Source organism: Fistularia commersonii, chromosome 30 (genome assembly GCF_037954325.1).
Source record: "Fistularia commersonii isolate RoL2024-O1a breed Wild chromosome 30, RoL_Fcom_v1.0, whole genome shotgun sequence".
Lineage (NCBI taxonomy): Eukaryota > Metazoa > Chordata > Actinopteri > Syngnathiformes > Fistulariidae > Fistularia > Fistularia commersonii.
The window spans coordinates 470,001-480,000 of NC_141313.1; the positions used below are offsets into that span (position 1 = coordinate 470,001).

At 55.5% G+C, this 10,000-nt stretch overlaps 1 protein-coding gene across 3 annotated transcripts in view; it reads right to left on the reverse strand.

Moving 5' to 3' along the window:
• The window catches only part of crybg2 (crystallin beta-gamma domain containing 2), a 24,714-nt gene that overhangs the window by 9,459 nt on the left and 5,255 nt on the right, over nucleotides 1-10,000 (reverse strand). For all 3 annotated transcript variants that reach the window (XM_086177868.1, XM_086177867.1, XM_086177869.1), the window contains exons 2-4: nucleotides 9,505-9,601; nucleotides 5,110-5,259; nucleotides 1,948-5,021 (exon numbers count right to left, since the gene is read on the reverse strand). In XM_086177868.1, the coding sequence (XP_086033994.1) occupies nucleotides 1,948-5,021; nucleotides 5,110-5,259; nucleotides 9,505-9,601 (3,321 nt within the window). The remainder of the gene's footprint in view (nucleotides 1-1,947; nucleotides 5,022-5,109; nucleotides 5,260-9,504; nucleotides 9,602-10,000) is intronic.

The window sequence follows — 10,000 nt, forward strand, 5'->3', positions numbered from 1 at the left end:
TGGAAGCAGTTAGCTGGAAGCAGTTAGCTGGAAGCAGTTAGCTGGAAGCAGTTAGCTCGAGGCAGTTAGCTAGAAGCAGTTAGCCAGGTTAGCCAGGTTAGCTGCAGGAAGAGGGGCGGTATCTGGAGCTGCTCTGATTGACGTTTCGTGCGCTAGAAATCTCAGCGAAGGACCGGTTTGATGGGAACGCGTTGGCGCCGCCGCGTCCCACGTCAGACCCCGGGGCTGTTTGCCTCGGGATGGCACAGGAAGTTAATCGAGATCCGCCCTTTAAATGTCATGCTCATTAAACCCCGGGTAAGGGCAGGTGCAGACAGACAGGGGCGGGGGGTAATCGGACCTCTTGACGCAGGATTCAAAGTGATTAGCCTTCGTGCAGCAGGTTTTCTCGGCCCTACATTAGCAGCTGAGAGGGTCGGCGCCAGCGCCGCCTCTGCTCTGCGAAGGCGTCACGGGTTCCCGGCGTCGCAGTACGAGAACGGCGTGTACAATTATTGCATGCAAGTATTGGCAAGACAAGGTAATGAGGGTATCAAGGAGTTACTGCTCGGTCCGCCGCGGGGGTTTTAGGGTTTATATACATAGTTTTGAGTAGTAGGATGGGTAATTACAGCCAAGGAGGGGCAACAGGGGCAGAACCGCATCCTACAAGTGCGTAAACAGAAGTCAAAACAGAAGCGGCAGCATGACATCAGCCGGCAGCGTTCCACTACTCTGTCCTGCAGACGGACAGGTGAGTCCCGGGTCGGACCCTGTTCTGCAGAACCACCCGAGGAGCTTGGATTAACCCCTGCAGACCTTTGTCCCGACACGCATGTCACTTCGCAGGAAAACACGGGGCGGCGCCCAACGGGTGACATCAACCGGCAGATGTTAGAGGATCTGCGATCGCGTGCTTGAATCCAGAGCTTCGGTGAAAAGCATCTAACCGGCTCCATTAGCATGTCATTACACGTAGCTTTCGCTCCCGCCTGCGGCGCCAAGACGCCGTCCAACATCTTCCTTCTGGTGACTTCACAGGAGGAACGAGGCGAGGCCAAGGGTGGCGGAGCGCCGGCCCCACGCTCGCCTCCGAGGAGACGGCGTGGAGGCGGAGGTCTGGCCGGAAGCCTTCGGAGGGGCTTCCTGGAGATGCCGGTTGCCGCGCAGAGGCGTGGTCCGAGCATACCTGCTCGGGTTATCTGTCAAACTGCTGTCAGTCAGGCTTAATGGGACACAAAGGTGAATGTCGGAGCGGTTCGACGGGACGCATTCCTCCGCTCTGCCCTCCAAGGAGAACAAGAACCACTTCCTTTGCTCCGCCCCCCGGGGGCGACCAGAACCGCCACGATGGCGAGACGCTTCCCCGGCTCACTGTTTACGAGCGAAACCCATCCGTTCACATTGAAACCCCCAGGAGACACTTTGAGGCCTCTCAGGAGGAGCGGTGAAGCTCCGCCCACCCGTCGATCCACACCGGCAGAAAAAGCTCTGGTTCCACCTTGTGGCGCTGAGATGCCAGTGCCGTTCACACCCGTCTGTTCTGAAGCCTTTCCTTCCATTACTGCGATGATCAGGATGTCCTCGGCACACCGAGCGCAAGGATGTTTGCGTTTCCTCCGTGGGACGTCGCTGATCTGAGGATGTGGTGCTGCTGATGGCGGGCGAAGCGACAAGCGTGCAATTCTGAAAGGTTGGACGCTGCCGAGTTCCACCTCTATTCAAGGAAGCAGCGTTATCAGATGGCGTCCGGGCGCCGTATCTCATGACAGGGACGGACTATCCACGCTGCGTGGCGAGCACCACCCCCGCCGCCGGGCTACCGGCTCTCCATGGAGGGACGGTCGCATTACACTGACGTGAAATGTTGTCCTCCATGACGGGAAAGAAGTTCCTGCTTCACACGTGTAAAAGTACTGGATATATTATGAAACCACTCCTTTTATTTTGAAAAGACCTGCCACTCACCCTGGGTCCAGGAGCTCCTGGCCGCCTCCCTCTGCGAGCTCGAGCGCCGGGACCTTCTCCAGAGACTCCCTGCTCTGGACTGACGTCTCGGAGGCGACCTGCTCCTCCAGCCTCGGGCCGGCAACGGGCTCCGCCCCCTCGCTATCCGATCGCGGCTCGGCGCTGCCTGTCAACGAGCCCGCGGCGAGCAGGCATTCCTGGCCTGGGTCAGCCCTCGTCTGAAGAACCTGCTCCTCCGCCTCGCTTCCTGCAGGTGTGACGGAAGCTCCTTCTCCAGACTCGGACCCGGCGGCCTCCTCCTGAACCTCCCGCGCCCCCTCACTCCGAAGCTCCGCTTCAACGCCTGAGAGGTCTTTTGTGTTTGAGTCGCCACCCGACCCCCCCTCCTGCGCCCCACATGGGCCGAGGCGGGGTGGAGTCAGCGCACATACCGCCGGTGTATCCACCTGCTGAACCGGTGGCACCAGTAACTCCTCCCTTCCCTCCTCCTCACCCACACCTTCAACCTCCTGCCATGGAGCCTCCTGGTTCCCTCCAGTGCTGCGTGGAAGGACACTGGTGGGCGGAGCTTCTGACGCCTCATCGCCGACCCCTTGGCCTCCTGGACGCTCCCGGGTTTCCTCTTTGTGGACGTCGTCCGGTTCCGTCTTCACATCTTCCGACATCAAATCTCTGTTCCTGCTCCAGCCTTCCCCCTCCTGGTCCTCCTCCCACAGCTCTTTCGAGCCTCCGACCTCCTCCCAGCAGCACTCCTCATCCCCGGTCCCGCTATTGTCCTCCTCGGCGCTGAAAAAGATTTCCGCCGCGCTGCCGTCATCCGATCCCACGCTGAGATACGGCGGGCTGCACGGCGTGTCGAGCACATCATGTGACCCCGGGGGGGCCGGCGACGCCTCCATGTCCGTCACGTCGGGTCCGACCGCCAGATCTTTGACGTCCCCGACGGAGAAGCCGCGAGGAGAGCTCGCCCCGCTTCTGACTGCGAGGATCACTCTCCGCCCGGAGTCGGTAACCCGAGTCCCCGTCACCTGGGAGGGTGAAGCGGGAGGGGCGGCGGGTGGCGACCTGATCCCCTCGGGTTTGGTCCCAGAGAGGAGGTGGAGCGACTCGCCTGGAACTCGGAGCTGCTCCGCCTCCGCGCCGGCGCAGGGAGGCGTTGGACGGCGTTGGACATCGGACTCCGTTGGCGACTCGAAGGAAGAGATTGGGTCCGATCTGCCCCGGAGGTCATATTCGGACAGGGGTTCTGAAGAGACGGCGGACCCAACAGTTCTACCCTGAGGTTTTGATTGGACACCAGCTGCTCCGGTCTCAGGACGGACCTGGCGCGGACGGCCGGATAGGGAGGATATGACCTCGGAGGTGAAGGTCTGGGGGAAGAGCGACTCGTAGAGCGCCCGGTGAACCGCCCGCTGGTCCACCGCCTCTCGCTTCGCACCACCGGCACCGGTTTCAGGACGCGATCCGTCCGAAAAGGAGAACCGCTGGTGTGAGGCGCCGGTGGTGGCGGCCGTCTGAGGAGCCGGGTCGTCCTTGGTGACGGAGGCTTCGCCACCCGGAAGATGCTGCATGACGCCGGTTGATCCGGTAGGTCTTTCTGGGACTGAGCCGCCAGAAAACAAGACCTCATGTTGCTGCAGAGCCGCAGGGAGGGTTGCAGGGAGGTGTGAGAGATCTTCAAGAGGAGCCGGTTCTGGACGGAGGTCGGTTTGATCCTTGGGAGGAGAAGAAGCTGCAAGGAGGACAAAGTGATCTTGGAGAGGAGCCGGTGCTGCGGCGAGCTGAGATTGATCTCCGAGAGAATGTGCTGGAGGAAGGTGGGAGTGATCTTCAAGAGGAGCCGACTCTGGAGCGAGGTGGGTTTGATCCTTGACAGGAGGGGCTGGGCTGAGGTTGGAGTGATCTTCGAGAGGAGCTGAAGCTGTGTGGAGGTGGGAGTGGTCTTCAACAGGAAGCGCTGGAGTGAGTTGGGAGTGATCTTCGAGAGGAGCTGGATGTGCAGGGAGTTGGACGTGGTCTTTGAGAGGAGGTGCTGGTGCAGAAGGGAGGATGGAGGGATCTTTGATAGAAGCCGGTGCTGCGTCTGGCTGGGACTGATCTCTGAGAGAAGGTGCTGGAGGAAGGTGCGAGTGGTCTACAAGAGCAGCCGGCTCCAGAGTGCGGTGGGATTGATCTTCGAGAGGAGCTGGAGCTGCAGGGAGTTGGGCGTGGTCTTTGAGAGGAGGTGCTGGTGCAGACGGGAGGGCGGAGTGATCTTCAAGACGTGCCGGCTCTGGAGCGAGGTGGGTTTGATCCTCTAGAAGAGGGGCTGGGGTGAGGTAAAAGTGATCTTCGAGAGGAGCTGGAGCTGTGTGGAGGTGGGAGTGGTCTTCAAGAGGAAGTGCTGGAGTGGGTTGGGAGTGATCTTCGAGAGGAGCCGGCTCAGGAACGAGGATGGCGTGAACTTTGAGAGGAGGTGTCGGAGTGAGGTTGTATGGATCTAGGAGAGGACTTGCTTGAGCAGGACAGGAGCGATCGTCGACCGGAGGCGAGGCTGTGGCGGCTACATCGGCGTCTCCGCTCCACGGAGGCGGTCTGACATCGGGCGGAGGACCCGTCATGGTGACACCGGCGGCTTCTGCAGACGAGGCATCAGTTTTGGAGTCGGGGATCTGGAGGGTACTGGAGCTGGGAGCAGGTGCCTGGCGGTCCTGGGCACCAGACCAGGCCAGAGGCTGGCTCTCCGGGGCCTTCAGGCTCGCTTTGGGAGTGGCGCCGGTCTCCATGCGTCTCAGCAGATCGGACGGGTGGAGGCTGTTCCTTGGCAAAGGCCCCGGAGCGGTGGCTGATGCCTCCCGGCCTTCCCGACGCGGTGGGCGATCAGAGCTGCGGGTCTGGGGCGGCGGGGGATCTGGCGGGGCCTCGGGAGTTCGGGGTGACGGATTCGGAAAAGCGAAGTGAGACTCCAGCTGGTTCCAGGCGACGGGCGGAGGAGAAGGGATGGTGAATTTGTCGTAGACGTCCAGCTCCGGCTGGGAGAGGCTGACGTTCCTCTTGGTTCGTTGCAGCGCCGTCTGGCTGAGTGCGGCGGCGTCCTGCCAGGGAGAGCGTTCAGAGTCACATGTGAGCATGTCAACCGGATTTCCCAAGGTCTTTGAACGCAACCCAGAAGCCTCGTGTTACCTCCTCTTTGCTGCCGGGACTGTGGAGGACTAAGGTGCTCCGGGAAAGATCCTCATCCACCTTCTTCTTCCGCTTCAGGATCCCGAAGGAGAAGGTGGCAAACCTCTTGGGCTTCCGGAGGTCTGCCTCGGAGGTGCTGAACTCGTTGCTCTGGATGGAGGATGAAGAGCAGAGTCAAATCAAATGTCTTTTATGAAGCTCCAAATCACAACATCATCTAAAGACACTTTCCATAATGACCAGTTTGGACCGTATTCTTTGAGAAGATCTACAGAGAGCCAACACTACCCCAGGGGCAAGCACTTGGAGACAATGGTCAGGAAACACTGCCTCCTTCGAGGCATTGATCACTAATGATCAATGGCTGCTAATACCAGGAGCGTCAACAGCTACATGCTATCAGCTGAAATGATGCAATATTAGCTTTCATATTCAAAGAAACAGCAATGGTGGATGCCTGGCGAGACACCACAGTGGATGAAGCCAAAAGCCCCAGGGAACATGATAGTGCCCAAGGACTCGGGAGAAGATATGAGAAGAATCATGAAAGACGGGATTTGATGGTCAACTGTCCAATGTGCCAATAGATGGTGCACACATGAGGCTTTTCTTGATGTACAGAGGGGTGCAAGACTTGTATCTCAGGAGTGGGAAATTTGGGACATTATCAGTGGTGTACCAATGAATCATGGGGTGTTTTGGCCTTTCACCAATTATAGGGTGATCAGACCTAAGCTTGAGTCCCAAATCATGACAATGGCCAGCTTTTTTTTTTTTCCAATTGATCTATCTTATTTTTTTATTTAATGGCACAGCCCACAGAACTATGCAACACTGACAAGATGGCTGCATACCTGGTTCGCCCCCGTCCTGAAGGGTTGTGGACTGGGATCAGTTGGGGGTGGTGGTGTAAGTGAGCGGGTCATGTTGAGGCTAGCTGTCCAGCTTCTGGCTTGGTGAGGTTGCGAAGCCGAGGAGGCTTGTGATAGGCAGCTCCAGGACCCCTTTGCCATGGAGGCTGATATTAGTCAGACAGCGGGGGTTTACACTGAGCCACTTCGTCTTCTATGAAGACATGGTTGGCGCCATGTTCTCCACAGTTGTTATTGGGGGAGCTTGTAGTTCATGAGATGCCACATTGCGCAGCGAGAAGTCCAAATTGCAGGCACCAGAGCTCGAGCTTCCCTGGCAGTAGGGTCTTGTAGTAGATGTTTCAAGACCACCGGCGATGTCCTGCCCTACTTGCTGCACTTTGTCTTTGTCCCTGAGGTTGACAGGTTGCTCACACACGGTTGGTATTGGGTCATCACCCATGCAGAGCTTCACATCTTTAAGCTTTCCCTTGACTATCGAGATGCTTCATGACTTGTTCGGCTTGATTTTTCCACTTGATCTTCTCCCGTAGTTTGCGAGTAGCTGCCTGGTGCATGCTGCAGCGGTGGTCAGAGCGGTTAGGTCATCCATGTATGTTCAGATAGGTGGAGGCCGGATCCCGTTCTTGGTTCGGTCACACCCAACAACCCATCTGGAGTCCCTGATGGTGAGGCTACTGTAATGAGTGGCAAAGCTAATGCTATCTATGAGCTTTCTCACAAAGGGTTTTTAGCCTGTTCTTCAACAAAGAGAGGTTCTCTGTGCGAATGGAAAACTGAAGATGGTTGCACAGAAGAGCAGCTCAGTACCAGAGGAGAAGCGTGGCCTGTGAAAGGTGGCAGCATAGATGATGCCAAAAGGAAATGGGGTTTTACCACTTTGAGGTTTTCAAATTAGTCCTCTGTTAACATTAACCTGTACTTCCTGTAAGTAATTGTTTTCTGAAGCTCCTTACCAATGGTGGCTCCAACCCCTGCATTGGCAGGAATGCAAACAATGGCGATGACGGTGCTCCAGGCTACAAGCTACCAGACGAGTCAACGCCTCGACCTCATTCCGGGCAGAACCAGCTGATCCACCCGGCCAACACCACCTGCACATCGTATCCTCTGCACATTCAGTTCAAGATCCAGGAACTGGACCTGAGCTTCCAGAACCGCCTCTGCTCCTACTCAGAGGCAGGGTCAGGGTCTTTTTGTGGTTCCATAGGAACTCATAGGAGCTTGATAGACCTCAGTAGCTCCGCCCATGAGCAGATACTTCTGGTGGCCTGTCCAGTGCCATTTTTACACCTATGGTCAGATCTTTACTTGGGACAAAATGGACACTGGCCAGAAATCAGGTTGTCCTGCTCATGTTGACTAGACTGTTCTTGCTGAGGAGACTGGGAACCTCCACAGACAAAACTAGAAGGTTCCCCTGGAGGACGCTGGCTCCTGCAACAGAATTTGAGCTGGACAGAACTCCTCTGTCTGAAAGCAGCTTCCGTGATCTTCAAGCTTGACATTAAATATTTGCAGGACACACTGGGGTCGGTCGGACGGCGAGATAAAGACAGGACGAAAGTGTGTTTGGGGAGAAGCGGAGGGTCACACTTTAATCTTGTGTTGACTGCAAACACCGATTAACGGGATGAGAACAAGACCAGACACGGAGCTGAAGATGTCTGTCCAGCAGCGGTGAGGTTTAATCGCTGGAGTGGTGACCTCAGCTCAGGGAGCTCAAAATAACCAAAAATAAACATCAGTGGGGGAGATTGATGAGCCTCTTGCACCCCCAACTGGACGGCCAGGAACTGCGCAGGAACTTCTGCTCAAGTGCATCACTTTGCATGCATGTGTGTGTGTGTGTGTGTGTGTGTGTGTGTGTCAGCCCTTGTGCAGGACAATGTTCCCTGTAATATTTCATATGTCTGTGCATGCAGAGAAGCTTGCTGAGCGCACTGAGGACACTGAAGCACCACTAGATGTTCACGCTGTGGACAAACACCAGCATCCCACCTGGAACCACAGCTTCCATTTAGTCCATATTTTTCCATCAGAAAACTGGCTTGCTACTTTAACTTGGCTGCTTGTTTTGCAGAGCAGACTTTCTCACATGAAAAAATCTCAGCCAGTTTCAGCGCTTGTTCTTCTATTTCCACTCTTGTACTCCGACAGCCATTCCAACTTAAGAGACGCATTTCTTTTTTACTTTGGTTTGGTGAGTGGACGGATCACATTCACTGCCCACTCGTTTCACCTTCAGGGGTTAGCATGTTAGCATTAGCATCACTTAACTCCACCACACTGTTATTATTGTTATATAGCGTGTTTGGGCAGAGCACATGCACAACTAATGTCAATGCCGTGATTGGCTGCGTAGCGTACTTGCATCGTATCGTATGATTGGCTGGACGCCTGTCACCCGCTGAGCTACACAGCAAAAAATGTTATATATCTAATTCATTTGCAGTGCGCTCACTTCGCTAGATCGGTTTTCTCGTGCGCTGAGAGTGTGCGAGCAGTGCATAATTGCGCAGTTGCACAGCTTAGGGGGAACATTGGTGCAGGACTTGTACCTCTTTAAGACCTACTCAAATAAAGGGATCATCCTTCCTGTAGTTTTTCATTTTTGAGTGCGTGTATTTATGTGAGGCTTTCAAAGGCCCTTTAATAAGGGGGAGAATGAATATGGAGACAGGTTGAAACAGCAAAGAAAGAGGTAATTTGCAAAAACATCAAAAGGCGGTGAAAGAAACCAGACAACCGTTCAAAGTCCACGACGCGCAGCACGCAGGCGTCAGCACGGCGCCGCAGTACCGCCTGCCGCCACCGGGGGAGCCGGTGGCCGTACTTTGTCGCCGGCTCATCCACGCCGCGGGATCAAGGGGCCGCGAATGTTTGAGATGTTTCTCCGCCGCCGAGAACCACAGGAGGACGACGCGAGAGAGACTTTATGGCCATTCCTTTGTGGCGGAACCTGCGGCTAAACCAGCAGGTATCTCAGCCGCGCCCCGTAAAGGCGGAGAGGGGGCGCGGCGCCCCCTGCGGGGCTCAGAACCAGTTGCAGGGCTGGAGTCTCGCCATCCATGAGCCCACGGCAACATTTGCACAGCTCACCTTCCACTGTTTATGTGCTTGCCTGATGTCACTGCTGTGTAATTAAGGGTTTAGTACAACATCCTCATGAATAAACAATAAAACGGTTGTTTTGACTCCACGCTAACACTAGCCGTCTGTTTGCTAGTTTATATTTCTACGCTTTCTTTTTCCAAACAGCGTGTTCAGCGTGCAAACAGCTACCAGGGCGTGAACCCTGATGAATGACTGCCTTTGTATGAAGATACACACCCACCCACCCACACACACACACACACACACGCACGCACACAAATGCACACACGCGCCGGCTAATCTTTCCTGATTTACCACTTTGTCTCTCTTATTTAAAAGCGAAGAGCTTGAGTAATATATCTGTTTGTGTGGGTTAGGGTTAGGGTGTGTGTGTGTGAGCAGCCGCTGGCGAGGAGCAGGATCCCACCTTTGACCTGGGGGCCGTGGAGTACAGGGTCGCCTTCTTCTTCTTCTTCTTCTCCGCCACGTCGGCGTCGCCATCGGTGTGTCCGAGCTCGGCGGCGCTGTGGTCGGGAGGGACAGAAATGAAGAGCATCAATAGTGAGAATGAAACTCCACACGGGGGTTAAAATAAGCCGGGTGGAAAACAAAGAACGGCTACTTGAAGAAAATCCGCAGGAGCGTCGAGCGGATCTGGCCGGCAGATCCCGTACCAGATATCCACCATGAAAAATGAGACAGGATATTTACTGGATGCAACGGGACTTGAATCCCAAACTTGTAGACGTAGATTTGATACGGTAGATTTACGAAGAAAAACGAGACGGGGTATTTACCGGATCGTGATTGGAATCCGAATCCCGGCGGGGCGTGTTCGTTAACGTCCGATACGAGATATTTATTGAGAAAAATGAGACGGTATTTCCCGGGTCGAGCGGTGAGACAAATCTAAATCCTCGTCG